Source organism: Pavona decussata, unplaced genomic scaffold, assembly GCF_977016875.1.
Source record: "Pavona decussata unplaced genomic scaffold, jaPavDecu1.1 SCAFFOLD_23, whole genome shotgun sequence".
NCBI classification, from domain to species: Eukaryota; Metazoa; Cnidaria; class Anthozoa; order Scleractinia; family Agariciidae; genus Pavona; species Pavona decussata.
In genome coordinates this window covers 234,306-255,127 of record NW_028145446.1, presented here as the reverse complement: position 1 = coordinate 255,127, position 20,822 = coordinate 234,306, and the positions used below count along the sequence as shown (strand labels likewise).

The following is a 20,822-nucleotide window of genomic DNA, read 5'->3' as shown; positions in this document are numbered from 1 at the left end:
TTAAGGAGACGTGTCATGATATAACCGTTACAGGCCGCGTGACATTAAAGGTCACCATTATTCCCGTGTCCTATCTGCAATGGCTGAGAGCCGGTGTGGGAGCTTTCTTTACTTATATAACTGTCGTAAAAAAACAAAAGGTCGTTTGCAGTGCTGGCAATCGATTTATTGCAAACACTATAATATTGAACGTTTCAGCGAAAAGAAAATGTAAAAGAATAGATTTTAAAAGATTTGTTGATCAAGCCTTTCTCGTTTGTAATGGCTCTTAAAAGAGCCGTTTGCATTTGGTTGGCGTAAGAGAGACACTTCAAAACTTTTGACAGAGCTCGCACTGGTTTGCCTCTAGAACATCCATACTGTCTACTAATGAGGTGATGTTGTCTCTCAGACCAAAATAGGTTTCTACTATCCGTCGTAAATAATCCTCTCCCAATACAGCAGCGGTTATCGCAGAGGTGTTTTTCAAGACATGCAGCAATGCCTTTCGATGTTCTTCAAAGGTTTCCAGGAAATCGAGGCGATCGTCACGGATACGGTTTATCTCTTCCACGACTTGCATCTTGGTGGTATAGTGAAATTTTAAAGCGGGAAGCAAGTCAAGATTTCGCATACGGGTTTAGTTTTGCATTCAGTTTTTCACTTTCCTAACTCTTAAGGGAGAAGTTTACTACTCTTAATCGTGAAAGTTAGTGACTTCTTAGTCCTACAAGTATAAGTATAAGATATTATGACATGGAGTGTCTCAAAGTTGAAGAACATAAGCAAGAGTGTATCGAAACAGATAATTGATAAGACTTCTCCTAATTATCTACAGTATAAAATCCATAAACGTTGGCTACTCTCATGGATTCATTTTATTGTTATGATACGTGTTATAACATTTGAATGCTTTAAAATGCAAATGGTCATTAACTTGGCACCATTATCGCTAAGCAATAAAAAAGTGAACTTCTACACTTGCCCAAGATTGACTTTTCTGAAAAAAAAAAAAAAAAAAAAAAAAAAAAAATGCCACGGAAAATACTTACAAGAGCATTTATGAGCCCCTAGATTTCAAAATTTTCTGGAGGGGGTGGGGGCATGCCCCCACACCCCCCTAGCTGCTCCGGCCTTCGGAGCTCGAAACTTGCCTCGTCTTGTTCTGAAGTCTGGCTACGGCCCTGGGATTTGAAGTAATACATCAAACACGAGGAGGAGGGTTTCATCCGCTTTCTAAACACTGAGAAGTGGGTTGAAAAAACGAGGAGCAGCTGGGTTTTCTCTCTCGGATGGAACATCGTTTCGAGTTTTTCAGTGATACTGAGCGTCCCAAACCGTTTATAATTATTGGAGAAATTCAAACCAAAAGTTCACCAACTTTTATTATAATCAACATCACATTTCCAAAGTGATTTTCATTGTTGATTCCTTGTTTTCTCTTGATGAATTTTTAATTAATTAGAGTCGGAGACTCTAAGACTAAAGAAAAGTGAGAAACATAAAAGGATAGTTACAAATGAAGATTTAAAATATAAAATGCATGACAATGATTGGTTGTTTAGGACTCAGTTAGAAAGGCTCGTGAAGCTCATTTAATCAACAAAGCTAAAACATTGCACCCTCTTGGTATAAATAGACGTGACGAAACACGCCAATGACATGTCTCACACTTGTAACTAAGTCCTAAACACCCAATCATTGTCATGCATTTTATATTTTAAATCTTCTTTGTAACGATCCTTTTATGTTTCTCACTTTTCTTTTTCGTTCAGCCCCCGAGGAAGGTTTGTATTGCAAACCGAAATATCGGGCAAAAATTTGTTTTTTTAAAACAAATATATTTCAGTTATTCTAGCTTTTGTTGTTTGTTCTATCAAGCTCGTCACTTCCGCCGTTGAGAGCAGTCTGCCGTTAATATTTTTTACCTCGTTAAACCCTATCTAGACCAGGGAGATGTTGATATTTGCGCAAACGCCATGAAACATCAGGACTTTTGGGAAATATATCCAGTAAAACTTTGATGTGGTCGGTTATAGTGTTCATTGACTTAGATGTTACAATAGCAACCGATTTTTGACGGCAAGAAAATGGAAAGTTCCTTTTTAAAACGAAAAAAAATTACTCTTTTACTGTAATTTTTGTGTTTTTAGCTCATATAAGTGGTTTTTTATTGGTTTTGATTACTTTTTGCTTTATTTTGGCGCTTTCCTGAAGCTTTGGGAAAATCCAGAAATCCTAGATTGCAGATCCAAGGTGGCCGCCATTTGGTATGATCATGACTTAATAACCACTTCATATAACGTTATCACCTACAGTTGTGGACCTCAAAGGAAACATCTTTGGACGTACTATGTATCTGCTAAGCCTCACTGTCATAGCTGGAAGCTGGGGGGCTTGGGGTGGTGGTCCGAAAAGGCAAAAAAAAAAAAAAAGAAAAGAAAAGAAAAATAGGGTCAATATCTCGGCTGTGCAAATATATTCCTGACTTGCAAATGTTTCCGTTTTCACTTAAGCATTGTACATGACGATTTGTTTAATGGCAGCCTTTGCAGCTTTATATTCTTTGCTGGAGAAGTGTCTCGCCAGAAAGGGATCTTCAAAGGAATAAAAGTTGTCCACACTTCGAAGAACAGTCATCAGTGTCCTCATGTAAGGATCTGGCTTGACTCCGTCAAGGGCAATCTTTCTTATCTCACGAGATAGTTCTTTCTTTGGCTCTGAAAAATAAAGCATTCACTTTGGAGTCAAATTCACACGAACTCTGGTGTTTACCATTATCAATTACGTCTTCCCCTAGTCTATCCACCTTCAAAAGAAAGCTTCTTGATTTCCTCAGTTAATTGTATGAAACGTCCGACTCTGTTATGTCTTTATAGTCTTACCACCGAATGTTAAAAAAAACTAAATACAATGTTTTTACTAGTCTTACAGTCCTAACATATCTCCGAGGAGACCTCTCAGTATAAGCCCGGGGGTTTCTTGAGGTCTCCTCGCCACTTCTTACTTCTTCTTTTTTACTGTTATTATTCACTCTAAACTTATGTAAGATCTTAGTCTATTATTCACTGTAACTTTCTATGATTGTATAAATAAATAAATAAATAAATAAATAAATAAATAAATAAATAAATAAATAAATAAATAAATAAATAAATAAATAAATAAATAAATAAATAAATAAATAAAATAAAATAAATAAAATACTGTAGAACACTCGCTTGGCTTAGCAGAGAGGCACCAGGAGTCTTTGTCACAACACTATCCGGCATATAAAACATATTAGTTGGAGTACATTTTATCCACTGGAGAGCGATTTATCCCATGGATAAAGTTATCCGCCCTTTGAACAACTGGGGCCTGAAGGGGCAAATAATCAATATGTATTACCATACTAAAAACATCACCAAAGACGAGATCTTACAACTAAGGACTGCAGTAAGGCTAAATACGGGTGTCAGCTTAATAACAGTCTGATAGGTGTTTGGAAATAAGAGGAATGAAAGACGGAGCAGCTTGAAAATCCCATTTGACCCAAGTATTTTAAAGGAGCTCTGTTTTTCTCAACAATAAAAAGTCCATCTATAAGTTGCTCTTAACTTGGCTTTGAAAACGTCAATTGGTAAAATCCGACCTTGCCATCAGCTCCAGTAACCAGCCCGTTTAAATATTATAAATGAACTGTGTTGGTTTACAGAGGCATACAGTGTAATATAATAAATTAAACCTTATATACCTGGATTTTTTGTCGGATAATTCGTGCACATTCCAGCCAGTTTTCTTTCCTTTCCCAGAATCCCTTGCTGTACCAAGCTGTCCAGACACACGGACGGTACATTGTTGTCATAATTCCAGGTCGTGATGCAATCCCGAGTCCATGCCACCAGTTTTCGTCTGCAGCCTTTTTTCCTTTCTGCTGCGATCTTAGTAAACAATGCTCTATCTAAGAACGTTCCGGTGGGTGTTGTGTCATTTACCTGCAAAATGAAAACAATTTTTAATGGTATGAAAATACACCGCCGCCTCTTACCAATAGCCCACCTGGATGAGCCGAGTGTTCTGTCACGCCTGCTGTAGTCACGGGAGATGGGATAAGAGGACGACGGACTCCGTGCTAGCTTCTCGAAAAAGGTTTACAGTCATCGGACTCCCTCAAAGGGAACACTCCTGCCAGTGGATCGACACCTAGGTCTTTAAGGCAGGCTCCCTCATGCGTGAGTGGCTGGTCCAGGTCTAATTTCATTTATTTGTCTTAACAGTATCACTAAACACTTTTAAAGGTGGTTACCTCTCTCAGATAGGTGAAGCTTGTCCCGAGCGTGTCTACCTTAATGAAGGATCACCTTGGCAGGGCTTAATGCAACAGATATCTCAAGAGATGCCTAAACGTTTTAAAGGTATCACTGACCAATGAGAGCAAAGAAATTCACTTAACTTAAATTTACCTTTAATCTGTTGACAACGCTATCGTTCTGACCAACAATAAACAGAAAGTCGAAGAAAATAACCAAATGGCTTACCTTTACCCAAATGTCGGTGTAGTTCACGAATAAAAACGTCTTCTTTTCAAACTCGATCTCAATTTTTCCCATGGCTATCAGATCCAGCAGCACCGCACACACAGCTCCGCCTATTTTTGCTTTTGATCCCTGCCGGCCATCAACGTTCCCTGTTGTGCTGTTCTGCCATAACAAACAGTACGCTTCTGATAGCTGTGAAGTAAACACAGCTTTGTTTGGCGTGGGATTGAATTATGGTATCGCCAATAAGGGTTAGAGTTATAGAAGTAGAGATCGGTTCACCAGCAATCTCGTACCCAGAGCCTTCGTTACCCTTGTCCAGCGGAACGGGAAACGGACGCTCTGGCAGAATCCAAAACCGGAACCACCAAATCCTGGTTCCGGTTTGATTGCGCCTGCGTGAGGTTTGATGGAAAAAGAGAATGGCGGCTGCTACTGATCACTTTCATTGTGCTTTAGAGTTTGCTTTAGAGAATTTGGGCAAAGGTGAGCTTTCTCTGAAAGAAGCGCAGTATGAAGCTTTAAAAAGTGTCGTGTTTGAAGGAAAGGATACCATTTGTATACCTCCTACAGGATATGGGAAATCACTCATATATCAGCTTCTACCGCATGTATTTGACTATTTTCTGTCAAGTGAAGAAGATTCTTCATCGATTATCTTGGGATTGCCCCTGAATGCGTTGATGCAAGATCAAAACACTTAAATGTTCGGATTCTCAAGGATCATCGTAACTATTTTAAACAACGACCGAAATGTTGGCTTTTATAATATAAGCGCAATCCATAACACATGAGAGTCATGAAATCAAGGTTGTTACGATAATTGGATTGGACAACAGAATGAAGAGATAAGTAACAAAATGACACCCACGATAACCAACATTAATTATTTCTCTCCGTCGTTCGAATAAATGATTTCTTTCATATATGGTCATATATTTCCGTATCACCAGAATGAAGAGAATACAAAATTCATTGGATACAGTTCCTGCCTGGTAGTACATCTTATAACTGGTTATTTACCTGAGCCAACTGGGACGTGCTGTTTTGAAAGTTCTAATAACTTCATCGATTGGCATAAATATATTTATTTTCCCGTGCGGCCTCTTTCCACAGCTGCTTCAGAGTGACCCGAAACAACCGCCGGGTGGTGCAAAAATTACTTTTATGCTGAACCTGGCAAGATGAACAGGGCAGGCAGCCATCTCCGATAAATTCGTTGGATTTTAAAAAAACGCATTCTTGCCAAAATTAATTCTACTTCTGTTTCAACTCCGGAAAATTTCAAGGACTTATTGTGATGCTTTGTACGCTTGTTACACTGCTTGAATGGTTGGACGGAAGTTGAGAAGCTAGTGCATTCGTCTCCGCCGCAAATCCCCGCGCAAATCCCACCAACAATGGTCAAAAGACATCGTTGTTCTGTATGTCTGTGAACTTGCCCAACAATCAACTCTGGTTTTAGATTTAATGTTTTAGAGATATGGATAAGTAGATTTCTTTATTTAGAGAACGATGCAATATTTTCTTCTCGTGGGAACAGTTACTTCTGATTGGCTATCGAAGGACTATAAAGCTTCTCATCCTTAATAGAATTAATTTTTATGTTCCAGGTTGTATTGCTATCAAGTTATTTTCTATTTCTTCAGCAAGTTAACCGGGAAATCTGGCACATCGTTAAGTAACATATATTAAAATATGAATTTGTTATTGTAGCCAAGTCGCTCGTGCGTGACACAGATTAGGGAGCGAGTGAGATTTAATTTTATCTTTTGTTTGTTGTGGTGTTTGTTGGTTTGTTGTACCCGTGTAGACAATAATTAACATCAATATATTTTTTAAAACGTTTTAAGCGTTGAAAAGAGTTTAAAGCCTTTTTTATACAAACTTTGGCCGAGAAGTTAATTTATTCTATTATGCCATGTTATGTAGAGTTGTACATTTCAATGACGCTGAATTGTAATTTTCTCAAACTTTGATCGGCGTTCGTGCAAACGTTCTTCTAGATCCTAAAGATTAAAAACCAGACACCTAAAATTCAATGACTGTACTGTCTTTTGTCAGCTTTTTTTCTCGCTGAATTTGGATTATTTTGGACTTTTGCGTGATAGAGAAAAGTGTGTCTACTTAATCCGAGCTCAGTTGCGTCTCAGTTCGCTCACAAACGAGCAGAGACGAAAATAATTACTATGTTTTGACTGAGGAAGAATCAATGTTTTTGACTGAGGAAGAATCAATGTATTAAATTATACTAAAGAAAGATTCACGGTTAAGTAAATGTCTGTGCAGCGAGAAGCTGGAAAGTGTAAAATTTCGGGTTTTCGCATGATGAAATGCAAGCTTCGGGTAGAGTGACCGTTTCTCGTGTTTTTTTTTTTTTTTTTTTCTTGCAGTTATATAGAATATTTCAAAAACCTAACCTTATATCCTTCACATACTTACCTAGCTAAGGCCTTCAAACTAACAGAGTATGCGCGAAATCGATTTTTTTAACCGTGGCCACGATTTCTACTGACATTTTCTCTTAAGCGCTATAAAATTCCGTCTGATTTTGCTTTTACTCCGTATATATAAATGTGGTGGTTGTCAACCGCATTACAACAACGATAGCAATTTTTTTTTTTTTTTCGCAACTTTCGTGGAAGTCGTGTCGGGAGGCGTAAACTCTCATATTTCAATTTCGCGCCGAAAAATAGCTTCCGGTCCGTGAAATAGACATGCTTTTACCAGCCAATCAAAGGTGGCCTCATTTGGATTAGCCCAGAGGTTCGCGTTCTTGGTGCTGACCAAAAGAAAAGCGGGCTCTGGGGACGAGATTGGTTCACCAGCTTTGCGATAAGCCCAAGGCGACACACGCATGCGCAATGTAGCTGAGTTTTTGTGCTTATCTCGCGACAAGCAAAGCGGGATTGTTTCCTTCGGCTCAGGTTTATTTTACTTTGACACAAGAATAAACTTTTTACTTACTTACATAAGTAAAAGGAAATGTTGCGTCTTCCGTGCTGATCTCAGCTTCGATTCGCACGCGATTTTTCTCGTGCTTATAGCGTAAGTGTGAACCAGACAAATAAACTGTGACTGTTGCAATGAAAGGGGCTTGACACTGACTGACTGACTGACTGACTGATTGTCTGGATGACACAGTTACACTGAGTATGTGAACAAACCATTTATTTTTCTCTTGGTTTTAAGAGTCTTAATCTACATCCTGAATTTACATGGAAAAATGCGCACCGCAAACAGTTACTGGCGGAATATGTAAGGTCGCTGTATAAGCAAGTCAGCTAACAACAAAACAAGTTACAAGACGAAGGTCAGAGTAACCGACTACAGATTTGTGTATCAGTAGTTTCTAGATATGTATTTGGTGGTAGTAAAACAAAACAAACAATAAATGTAGCCTGAGTAGGTTGAAATTTTGTGTTCTCACAGCCAAATCATGATGTTACTAACCACTCCCCACCTCAAACCCTAAGAGCTTGTGTCGCACCGTCCTCGATGCATAGGGACCGTTTACGTGACGAATTCAGGGACTAGTCGGGTCAAGCTCTATCGAGGATATATGATGATTGCTCTGCTGAAAAATCATAGTTAAGGTACGATTCTTTTTCTACCAGAAGCTTTTGAACTCATCCAAGATTCTTTCTCAACGTGGAGATTCATTTTGATTAGGAGACTTCCTCGTAAACTAAGCGGAATTGGTAGCACTGGGTTGGTGCTAAAATTAAGCCTCTTAAGAGACAGTCCGCGTTAGATTCGACCGGTCAATTTGGGTCAGTCGTTCGATTTCCTTCAAATTTTCAGCAACAGACAAAGTTGATATAACATTAATGAAAACACTTTTCTTTTGATTCTAAACTTAACAAGACCCGAAATTTTGAGGCGAATGTTCAACCCTCCCGAATCCCCGAAAATCGACCTTTCACCGAGTCGAAATTAACCCGTTTTCGGATGTTTGCCGCCGAAAAAATATTTATCCGAAAAACCTTACATTTATACCACGAACACATACACTATACTTCTTTACAAATATGGTATATAGAACTCATATTATTGAGAACTTTTAAAAGGAGGGCATCTCAAACATACCAATGTTAACGATTCGTGCACGGAGCGTGTCAAGTGCTGCAACAAAAACCAACATTTCTCAAAATTCTGACTTACTCTGGAAGTCTCGTGTATTTTTTCAAAGAGTACTAGGATAGTGTCCTTAAACTACGGAATAATATTTAGTGGATCTCTATACTGCGAAAAGATACGGCCGCAACAATTTTGGGCAAATCTCTATTTTCCGACACGTGTTGTGTGACAGCGATGGCATCCCAAGGCAACAAACTTCGACTTTTTCTGTCTTGACCGCAACTTAAAGTAGACAAACGTTTTAAAAGGGTAAACAATTAAAAACGTACCTTAAAAGTTCCACTGTTTTGCTTCCAAGACTTCATGTTTCACCGATTAACTGTTAGCAAATTTGATGGCCGTGTCACGGTATCCGTGTTCTTTATTTGTTGGCTTGCAGGCGACGATCATGCTAGCTAAAAAGCTGAACAACTCTACAGAGTTCCGTGAAATTAGTTCTGTTATTCAACCGGGCACTCTGCCGACCAAATAGTCATCAGTTGCAGAATTTATATCGAGGAAAGACTTTTGAAAGTTGTCGTCCATCTTTGTTTTGAAATAACAACCGCGGACAGTAACAACACTTCCGGTCTGATCGAACCGGAAACAGAACATCGTCTACAGTAAGAAGTCGTGCACTAAGTTCAATTTCTAGAGTTTTATTGTTATTAACGTACTGTTAATTACTTGATTATTTCTAGCTTATTTTCTACTTCAAATGCATACATGTTTATGCCGGGCAAGTCATTATTTAACCCTTTTACGTTATCTAAGATGTATTGGTGGTTTTCACCTCACACATCGTCACGCAAGTAAAAAAAATAAAATCCTAAACAATTCAATAGATAGAGTCAAGAAAGAGATATGTTGTAGGAGAGTGATACATAAACAACGTGTAAAAGCCACAGGGCCGTGCGATATCTCATAACCGAGTTACTCAAGAAAATGTACCACGGAAAATTACAGAGTTTAGTATGGGACGCCATGTTGGTGTTCCGTCTGAGGGACACCAACATGGTGGCCGGAAACCAGCAAAAACATCTGAAATTTACCTTGGCTATTTCAAAGCCCTTCTTCTCTCCGCTGAACTTTCACACATTAACATAGACGTTTCTATTACATGTTAGCTGATGAGACCTAATTAAACACGAGGCAAATCGATGTTTTCATGTTTTCGTGACATGTTTAGAGCAGCAATCCTTCTGTCACGCACTGCGCAAAAATCTAAAATTCAAACTGCTCTATTTAAAAAAAAATGCTTTCCTTCTGAAAACAAGCAAGCCTATGGTATTTTATATTTTCTTTTATGTGATGAAGATAAAAACCCAAAATTGTGTTTAGATATGAATTTCAGTTTTTTTATGACGTCACGTGAAAACCAGCAATTTTACTAAAATAATAACAAAAACTGTAAAAAAAAAAAAAAATATCGAAAAACTGCGAAATATATAGAAATGAGACTTCAGAAAGGTCTCAACAGCAACTGCTAATTTACGAAACTTGCAATAAATGAGACGTCAGCATGGTCTCACCGAGAACTGCGAATTCTAATGTAAAGAGAAGAAAATGCAGGAAACTGCGAAAATTTGCAATTTTCAGTTGAAAATCGTAAACTTTGTAGCGACAATTTCGTCCTTGACCGGCATACCGCTACAAGAGGCTAAGGCTAGCAGAGTTTTTCTTTATCTTGTTTGTTTTCCAGGGGTTTTATTTAGGCTAGACTTTTCAGCGGCTCTCCTGTTTGCTATCTCCGAGAGCGACAGGTACCTATATGGAAGGCAATCATTAAAACTGAGTGTACCTAAATGTCCTAAATATTATTCTGTCTCTTAGCTAAATAATTTTACAAAAAACACGAACATTTTTCAACAAAGATAGCCAAGTGCTGAACCAAATCCTTCTTTCTGTCCTTTGCTGTAAATGGGACTTCATAGTTCTTTAGAATTTTCTTTGGCATTGAAACATTAAACTGTGAAAGTTTGTTGGTTTTCCGGTACTGGCAAAGGTCATAAACGTCGTAGTAAATGGGATGTAGAAGGCCGATCTCGTCAACAATGCTGTTCACCACTTCTTGTCTGTTGCTTTCTTCTTTCTATTCCAGTATTTCTTCAGTTTCTGTTTTTTGTCCTGCATTTTCTTCTCTTTACATTAGAATTCGCAGTTCTCAATGAGACCATTCTGACGTCTCATTTAGTGCAAGTTTCGTAAATTTGCAGTTGCTGTTGAGACCTTTCTGAAGTCTCATTTCTATATATTTCGCAGTTTTTCGATCTTTTTTTTTTACAGTTTTTGTTATTATTTTAGTAAAATACATCATAGATAACGTAAAAGGGTTAAATAATGAGTTGCCCTGCATAAACATGTATGCATTTGAAGTAGAAAATAAGCTAGAAATAATCAAGTAATTAACAGTAGAAATTGAACTTAGTGCACGACTTCTTACTGTAGACGATGTTCTGTTTCCGGTTCGATCAGACCGGAAGTGTTGTTACTGTCCGCGGTTGTTATTTCAAAACAAAGATGGACGACAACTTTCAAAAGTCTCTCCTCGATATAAATTCTGCAACTTATGACTGTTTGGTCGGCAGAGTGCCCGGTTGAATAACAGAACTAATTTCACGGAACTCTATAGAGATGTTTCAGGTTTTTAGCTAGCATGATCGTCGCCTGCAAGCCAACAAATAAAGAACACGGATCCCGTGACACGGCTATCAAATTTGCTAACAGTTAATCGGTGAAACATGAAGTCTTGGAAGCAAAACAGTGGAACTTTTAAGGTACGTTTTTAATTGTTTACCCTTTTAAAACGTTTGTCTACTTTAAGTTGCGGTCAAGACAGAAAAAGTCGAAGTTTGTTGCCTTGGGATGCCATCGCTGTCACACAACACGTGTCGGAAAATAGAGATTTGCCCAAAATTGTTGCGGCCGTATCTTTTCGCAGTATAGAGATCCACTAAATATTATTCCGTAGTTTAAGGACACTATCCTAGTACTCTTTGAAAAAATACACGAGACTTCCAGAGTAAGTCAGAATTTTGAGAAATGTTGGTTTTTGTTGCAGCACTTGACACGCTCCGTGCACGAATCGTTAACATTGGTATGTTTGAGATGCCCTCCTTTTAAAAGTTCTCAATAATATGAGTTCTATATACCATATTTGTAAAGAAGTATAGTGTATGTGTTCGTGGTATAAATGTAAGGTTTTTCGGATAAATATTTTTTCGGCGGCAAACATCCGAAAACGGGTTAATTTCGACTCGGTGAAAGGTCGATTTTCGGGGATTCGGGAGGGTTGAACATTCGCCTCAAAATTTCGGGTCTTGTTAAGTTTAGAATCAAAAGAAAAGTGTTTTCATTAATGTTATATCAACTTTGTCTGTTGCTGAAAATTTGAAGGAAATCGAACGACTGGCCCAAATTGACCGGTCGAATCTAACGCGGACTGTCTCTTAATCAAAACGAGTCTCCACATAAGCTTTGTGTCCTCAACTGGTGGCCAAAGAACATTGTAAAGAATCATAACTTATGTATCACTCAAGTACATTAATATTAACCACTTCGCTTGTCTTATGCCCGCTCATATCGCCATTTCCGACGATTCTAGTCGGGCAAAACCGAAAATTATTTTATAAGTGGACAAGTGGTGTCAATTAGAACTCAAAAACCTTGCGATTATCCGATTAATTAATTTTTTAGGTGTTCATTTCCCTCCTGTAAACGGGAATTTTCTGAACATACCCTGAAACTTTGCATCTTAAAATCTGCGGATTTATGGACAGTTCGCTCAAAGTTATCTCCGAATGAGGCACAAAGAAAAATCTATTGATATGATTCCCCTTTCCCTTTCGACCTTTGCCTGAGAAGGGAAATACGTGCGAAGGATAGAATGGGTAAATTTCCACGCTACATGTCCTCTCATTTTCGTACTGGCAACTGCTTTTGCTTCTCAAGTACTGAACGATATAACAGATTTAAGGAAGAAAAGAGTTGCTGCTCAAAGTTACACTGTACCTTGAGTGATCTTTGTAGAATAGCCTTCCTGTCGAAGTGAGGAGAAGCAAGAATGCCACAAATTGTGTATTTTACAGTGTCAACAACTTCATCTTCATCACTGGAATCAGAGGCAGCGACAAACACGGGCACGTTTGTAGAAGGGCAAGCCATGTTCTGCTTGGGAAATTGCTAACTGCGAATTGGAGACAATCTATATTTATGCCGTTCCTTACGCAATGGGATTACCTCAGGAACTATATATACTTATCGGAAATGGTAACCTAACTACACGTCACAATATCACGTAGCAGTGACTTTCTCTAACTTATCGTTTATAATGTGAATGTTTCTTGTAGCTGGCTTCTCAGTTCTGTGTTGGAATCATTATCAATAACCAAATTTTTTCTCGGGTAACAGCATCTTTTATCGCGATTTGATAGGAAAGTTGCACCGTAGCGATAGGCTGATTCCCGCTACTTATCACGAAACATTATGTCACGATATCACGCGATGATGATCGACGAGGAGCTTCTCATATCAATAATCCGACAGACGACAAGTTGTACACATAAATTCTGAGTTGTCTGATCCTCTACCTGTTGTATCTGGCGTGCCACAAGGAAGCATTCTCGGGCCCATTTTATTCAGTATTTACGAAAACGATTTACCACATAGGATGACACCAAACTTTACATTTCCTTCCCAGCCCACGGCTGGGTTAGGCTGTTTCTGATATGAATGATGACCTTCTAAGAATTCGAAACTCAGTGGTGCTTCGAAAACCGTCTTCTCCTAAATCCAGAAAAAAAAATCTAAGCTTATAGTTTACTTATTCGCCGCTTTCGTTTCCAGTCTGTCTTAGCTTTTACATAAAGCTTTATCTCTTTATTTTTAGCAACCATTAGCTTAATTTTTACTCCCATTGCATATTGTAACTTTTGGATTTACTATCGTTTTGACGTACAATGTTGTAAATTAATTATTATTATTGTTACTGAAAAGCCCTCTTCATGGAGTGTCATTAAAGTTTGCATTGTAATAGGCTCCTTTCGAAATATTAAAATTCAGCTTAGCAGTGAGGCCAAGAGGAAACAAACAAAGGAAATTAAATAATCTTGTTTATTCATTTCTGCCGTCTGTGACCTCTGGACCTTGATATCAAGTTGAATTTTGATATTTCGAAATTCGTTCTTGGGTTGTCGTTTTGTCTGGTATATATTCACCCGTAAGACAAATGTTCTTTGTTTACCTTGCCTGGCCTAGAGACAATGCATTTTAATCAAAGTGCCTGCAATGTTTGTAAAATTAGTGATTACGTGGTGTCATCAGCAGACCATCACGAGTCACTGTTTACGTCACGCGATAACAGTTTCCTGAGAAAATTGCAGATTAGTTGTCGGTAAAATTTAGCAAAGGTCACGTTTCATACGACCACTACAGCAACGGGAACTTCAAAGACCGTTTACGCGGAATGCTTCGGTCGATGTAAGCTGAATTGAATGGCTGATTACGTGTTGGAGATCGAGATCGTTGATTGCACAAAGTCAAGACTTTTAGTGGTGCATGCTAATTCCATTGCCAATTCCTTTATTTGACTCTGGCGAAGGCAACGAACCGCATTCACCCCTACATGTACGGGGAAGCAAAGTGACGATTTTGGTAAGGTTATATGTTCACTCCTGGATGTTGCTGTTCGACTGAGGGTGAAGAAATACTTCATTGGGACACATTTTTGTTAGAAATGAGTGACCTTTTAAAAGATGCACTTTGAATATGGACAGGGAATCAAAGTGACGATTTTGGTAAGGAGATATTTTCGTAGTCTAAGGATATTTCAAGAGGGCGCTTGAACCTAGCGGCACCAATCAGACGGCAGAAATGACCACGTGACCATGTTTATTTCACATTTGCTCCCTGTTTTCAGTTTCTCAATAAAATTGAGTAGTCTTGCGTTAGCATGGAAGGCCAGAATTATTTTGCACTATTGTGTCTGTGCTCATTTGTTTTTTTCAGGCAAACATAAATACGAATCTCAAGTTTGCCGTTTGCCGTAAACGCACTTCTAATATTTGGCCTCTTCGTAGTTCGCAGGTTATGATAAATTTCGAACGCGAACAAGGAAATTACGAAGTCGTACCAGTTTTCTATCCCAAAGCACACATTAGAAACTGTCGTAACAGCAAGTTAGGATGAAGTTTGGCGCGATATCAAAAACTAAAAGGAACTCCTTCCGCGATACATTGCTTTTTGAGGAGACAATTTTACTCAGTTTTCCCTGCAGTAATACAACATGGTTATTTAGTTTGCAGTGATGCTCTGTGCCAATCGGACTAGTAGCCGAGATCGCACTTACATGAAATTCAAATTACAATGTACTAAAAATTCACTTCCGTTCAGTTCATCAGCGCGCCTACAAGGAGAGGTTGTGTTAGTTTCAGAATACACATGCTTTCTACCATACAACGAAAGCTCTTAAACTCATATTTCCGGTAATAACAGAATGCGCAAAGTTAAGTTATTTCTTGTTGCTGTCTTTGTATTTTCTATTTTTAAAATATTTGCAATTTTTAAATCATTTGTAAGTTTTTAAATTAAAGCATTATGTAGTTTTTTCTCAATCTACAAATTAAAACAAAGAAAAAAATAGATATCTCTGCCACAGATTTTTCGTTCTTTTCCTTGCCCGATTTATCGGTTAAAGTTCATAAAAAAGCTTTTAGTCTTGGAATAAATTAGAAGTACTCACGTATTGCTGTAAGTGCTAAAATACTTGTTGAAAAGATAAAAAAAACACACCTTATCGACAGGGAGAAGATTTTAGGATATCTGAAATAGGGCACAGAAGTTAAGAGAATTAATCTGGAAGAGCTCTTACAAGTCATGGAACCGCACTCATGCCGGCACAGGGCAACAACGAGAACATTTAAGCAAAATACTTCAAATGCTGTCTCCTGTGTTCCCAGAACGTTTCTTGCCCTTTTTAAGACAAATTTGTGTAAGCTAATACAGTTTAATCTGTTCGGATGTTTTAGTTGAAAATTTAAGTTGAACAAAGTCTGAGGGAACGGAAACTTATTCAATCTCCGAATTTACCAGCTGCTGTGGGCTTTACGAAAATGCTAGTTGACCTTTTTTTTTTGCATTTTTAACAACAATATTTTCCCCTTCAAACAAGAAAGGAATTAGTTTTCCAGTGTTATGAAATTTTGAGTTGTCATTTTGCCGAAGAAAAGTTGGATTTTCTTTACAACTGAATCCAAATTTCTGAGATGTTCATTCCGAACAGATATCCACCAAAATGAACCGCTGAGGGGTGCCCCTAGGGGAATTGTCGGCTTGAAAACTTGGCTGAAAAAATACTTGGCATTGGACTTGTCTAAGCAAATAAACAACCGCAAAAAAGCTAGGAAAGGTTAAATATCCAAGATAATTTCTTGGGCTTTCTACCAAAAAACTGCCAAATCAATCTCATTAATATTAATCTACACACCTTCTCCTTAATATGAACAACTTTATCTCTTGAATGCAGTTTCAGCTGTGATTTCATATTACAAACTTTCCACCAAATAAAATCAAACTTTACGCTTAGAGGAAAGTTTCATTTTAATTATAAATGATTGATTCCTTTGGATCTTTTGCAAAATGTTTTCACTATCTTGCGTGAGTATGGTTAAGATTTCTGCGGTATTACTTTCAAATATGCTTTGAGCTTACTCGTCTAAAACAGATATGGATCATTTTTTGCTAGTCTTGGTCGAAGGTAAAGTATAAATTTTTCCCATTGTCGTTTAAAATATGACATGGATTTGTTGCAACGATTTGGCCGGGATTCATTGGCTTGAAAGTGGAGGGTGGATAGCGCAGTGCTGAGAGCACTCGCCTCCAACCAATAGCTTAGCTCCATGCACTGCGTAAGATATAACTAACCCTGAACAGACAACCAACAGCTAGTTCCCGTCGATACACTCTGACTAAGGTTCAATGCTGAAAACGTGAGCTTCTTTATCTCGTCTGGTGGCCAATTTACCATATAAACTCCGTTGATAAAACCATGTATTTGTCCCCACCAATGTGGCCTAGGAACGAAGCCTGGCTTCTCTTCTTTGCTCCGAGAGGTTTTTCTTAAGATAATCCGGTGCTTTTTCTCCTTTTTCAAAAACCAGCATTTTTTAAACGACACAAAATCCAAGAGCCATACAGAGTCGACTTTAATGTTTATTTATTTCCTAGTATTTGAATTACATGTAGTTCTGAGGTAGGATAAAAACTCACGGGCTCACCACCACACCCATCTTCAAAGGAGCACTTCCCCCGTTCGTAGCATGAGCAGCTGAAAGTGAAACCATGTGTTCTAGTTGGCACGTAACTGCACGTAGACGTTGTTTGTTTCAGCACATAACAGGTATAAAGCTTCCTTCCCTTATGATACCGATTTGCACGAGAGCTTTGCTTTGGGAACATAGTAGTCATGGATGCTCGTCTCATCTGCAGTTTGCTGGTTCTCAGTCTCATTACCACAGGTAACTAATCATGCTTCACTCCTGTACGTTAATTAATCAAGCTTTATTCTTGCATGATCTAGATTTAGAATTTTTCAGTTAATATTCAGCCCTATAACTCTTAAATCCTGTATATTTCACAGTGAGTAAATGCCGTTTGTGGGTTGCATGTAGCTCGAGCAAGGAGGTTTACACTTTAAAAATTGTTAGGCGTATAAAACAAACTTATGTATCTGTTAAATGAGGCAATCTTTTTCCGTAAACGGTGCTCGTGCTCGTATACAACCAGTTACCGTCAGAACAGTCTGTGCTAGCCGAAATTAAAACCATTTAATTATTGAAGGTCAATTTTTTTACTGTTTCATCTGAACTGGTAACAATTATATCACGCAACCTTCATACTACTTGCTGCGAGTTCTGCGGATAAGTGCATTGTACATATATCGCTTGCGTTTGTTGTGATTTGTGAGAGAAATTGTTTTGAGGTAGCTTATACGACCTCTCTAGCTCCGTGCCTTTCTCTTGATGTTCGTCGGGAAACAAGCCAGCAAACCATATTAAAAGGGTTACGGTTTCTGAAGAAACTGGTAAGCACTGCGTCCGGGTGGAGGAGTGAAAACGAATATTTGTTTTCCTATTCGAGGGCTGACGTTTAGAGGGCTAGCCCTTCATCACAGCGAATTCTAACCCTGACTCTTACTCGAGTCACTCCGAAGAAGAGCCAGCGCTCAAAACGTCAGCTTTGCAATCTTTTTATGGATTACCTTATACCACTCAGTCGATAAAAAACAAATTAAGGGCAGTTTACATGGACCCGAAAAGGATAATCTTCGTTAACTCGAATTTTAACAAATCAAAGGCATTTCAGCAACAGCAGTACGGGAAGTTCACTTAAATTAGTTATAAAGGAAACGAAAGTTACATAAACTCTAACTAATCGTGTGAAACTGAAACAACGACATAACAAAAGTGCCAAATAAATCCAAAGCGTTACCAGACTCTCTGCTGGTGCTGAAGCTAAGACTGCATGGAAGAATGAATTATTTCCGTCAGTAAAGAAACTGCATAGAAAGAGATCATTAAATTCAGTAAACTATCATGCCGGCGTCGTAGCAGAGATACCTAAACAGATTCGCTGTTTAATTGTTTTTATTCGATTTATTCTCTCCGGCATTTGATCCAGTTGCTCAATGATGGTCACGTGACAGGAATTGCTTGCTAATTTTTGGCACGATTGAACACCAGCTTCCTTTACAAATTGAACGACGTCAAATAAGCCACTGTAAAGCCGGCAGCAATGCCCAGATAGTTGATTTTTTTTCGAATTTAGCGGGGTCACCCCGACTCAGTGGCTCGTGTTACTGTCCGGCCCTGCATGCATGCCATCGAGGTGATTAATTGGAGAAATCGCGTTTGTTGTGCGAAGAGTAAAAATAACTGACTAGTGTGTAGCTGGTGTTTGAGGTAAACGGAGTTGTAAAAACGCCCGTGAAAATGTTAAGACGAAAGAAATCTAAAGCGGGCAAGCTGGGAGGGCATTGGACGAACGCCATGTATATTTTCCTCATAAATTAAACAATATTCGATCAAAACCTTCCTTTTTCAGGTTTATCAGGCCCCCGTCTTAAGCCTCTTAAGTGTTTTACGTGCTACTCAAAGAAATCTTGGGCCGACTGTGATCGAAACAATGGTAGAGTGTTTAGTTGTCCCTCCTTTGCGGACACCTGCATGGCAGTGCATCGCGTATCAAAGATGAAGGATGGAACCGATGTCCACGAGTTCGCCAGGACATGTTTCACTGAACAAATGTGCACAAGAGCCGAATGTGAAACGCCCTGGGGATCTAAGGTGGCACAAGTGAGCTGTGGTGGATATGATGGAGCCTTGAAGTGCTGTTCGACGTCTCTTTGTAATAGACGGTAAACTCGTTTTGCTTCTTAACCCCGGGACAGCAGACGGTTGATAAAATTACCTTTAACTTCATAATACAGCCAACTCTCGCCTCGCGGACACCTCGCTATTATGGACACCCCGATAATACGGACAACAGCTAAATCCTCGGAAAAAATAGAGTATAGACGTTTGTCTAAAATAAATTCCCGCTATTACGGACTCTCGCTATTAAGGACACTAACTCGCGGTGTCGAGGGTGTTCGCAATAAAGGGAGTTGACTGTAATTATACTTAGCCCTTTGTTTTCCCAAGTCAAACTTCCGCTTACATGATTTGTTTGGTCCAGAAGCCCATGTATAGGAGCCTTTATCTGCAATAATTCCTTGCATCAACCTTTTTCCGCGAAAAGGTATGACGTAATGACATTTCTCTTCTTTGATTGAGTAGTATTTTGAACTGTGGGCGTTCCAAAGGTCCCCTCAGACCTCGTTCTAAAACTAAATCTACTTGGAAAAGGGTTGACTCCAACTCCAAGGCTTAGTCGTGGGCTCCTGTATGGCCTAAGCTTTACATCTGCGGATGAGAACCGAAACTACGTTCATTAAAAGGAAAGTTGTTTTGCGGCTGTTTTTCGTTTTCATTTTATTTTGATACTGGGAGTTACGTGGCAGAAACATGTCTGTCGGAAACACTTAGAGAAGTCATGACCGGGCTTATTCTTCAAGTGGTGTCCAACAAACAAGCTTCTGTCACGTGACTTTCCGTAGTCACGTGACTCCTCGAGGCTTTTTTGCATTACATTAAAACCCGAAATGTTTATCTTACGTTAACTCGGGTTCTGAATTACTTTCTTTTAACATTTTTTCCTTTAGGAATCCTTGAGAAAATACTGGAAATGAAAGTGGCTTGGTCTCAAGGAAGCTGACAACAAAAGGAGAATTTGCGTTGTTGTTAAAATAATATGTACACCAGAATCACCAGAATTTTCTGTAACTGATATTAAATAAAAAGTGGCTTCACGTTATGTTTTAATGCTTTGATAACATCAGATGTGTAAAAAAAAAAAAGGATTCGCTTGAAAGAAGGCCACCCTCAGTTTAGGGAACTCCAAAGTATGTTGAGAGCGTGAAAGAGATCGGTGGTCCGCTGTGGGAGGGGGTGGGGGAATAGCATTTCTAGGTTGTTAGAAAGCGGGAAAAAATATCAGAACAGCATTATATGGCTCAATAAGCGGTGGGAACTAGAGTAAAAAGGTTTTGGTTTCCATCGGTAGATCGACATTTACTCCTCCAACATTTAAACGGAAAAAAATATATGTATATATACAAATGATTAATAGCTTGTTCCTTTTTCTAAGCTTTTCCAAGTTTTGAAATGCTTTCCATATACCTTACAGGTTAAGTGAAAATTACTCTTCCGGTGAATTATTGTCTCAAAACACTTTTTAAAACAGCTATAGTAAGGCGGTATAGCAGGTTATTTCCACTGAAAAAACATGGCTGTCAAAATCGTGCTGTCATGGAAACATCGTGTCACGTGAACAATTAAATGTCATACGACATTTCTATCAGATAAATTGTAAGAAAAGTCACAGCGTTTGTGATGTTAATTTACTTTAACATTAAAAAGTTCAAGTAAATGGTCAAAACCAGCGCCGGCATTTTGTGTCCACCTCCAGGCTAAAATAAATAGAGCTGTTAGGAATACATCTAAACTTTCATCGGATTTTCCTGCGTGATTTCATCAGCCTTCAGTGTGATTAACGTGAACAACACACAAAACTATTTGGAACTCGGAGAAAATCTATGAAAATTGACGT

At 38.6% G+C, this 20,822-nt stretch overlaps 2 protein-coding genes across 2 annotated transcripts; one reads left to right on the top strand and one right to left on the bottom strand.

Annotated features, from left to right (window-relative positions):
• Positions 1–1,927: 1,927 nt before the first annotated feature.
• On the bottom strand, positions 1,928–13,034 carry LOC146485929 (uncharacterized). Its single transcript, XM_085102460.1, has 4 exons — positions 12,630–13,034; positions 4,500–4,691; positions 3,716–3,956; positions 1,928–2,699 (listed from the first exon to the last, which is right to left on the bottom strand). Exons 1-4 carry the CDS (start codon positions 12,780–12,782, stop codon positions 2,491–2,493), a joined length of 795 nt encoding a protein of 264 aa, XP_084958586.1. The 5' UTR covers positions 12,783–13,034; the 3' UTR covers positions 1,928–2,490.
• Positions 13,035–15,530: 2,496 nt separating this feature from the next.
• On the top strand, positions 15,531–20,027 carry LOC146485928 (uncharacterized). The gene is made up of 3 exons (XM_085102474.1): positions 15,531–17,131; positions 18,717–19,029; positions 19,876–20,027. Exons 1-3 carry the CDS (start codon positions 17,080–17,082, stop codon positions 19,883–19,885), a joined length of 375 nt encoding a protein of 124 aa, XP_084958600.1. The 5' UTR covers positions 15,531–17,079; the 3' UTR covers positions 19,886–20,027.
• The last annotated feature ends 795 nt before the right edge of the window (positions 20,028–20,822 follow it).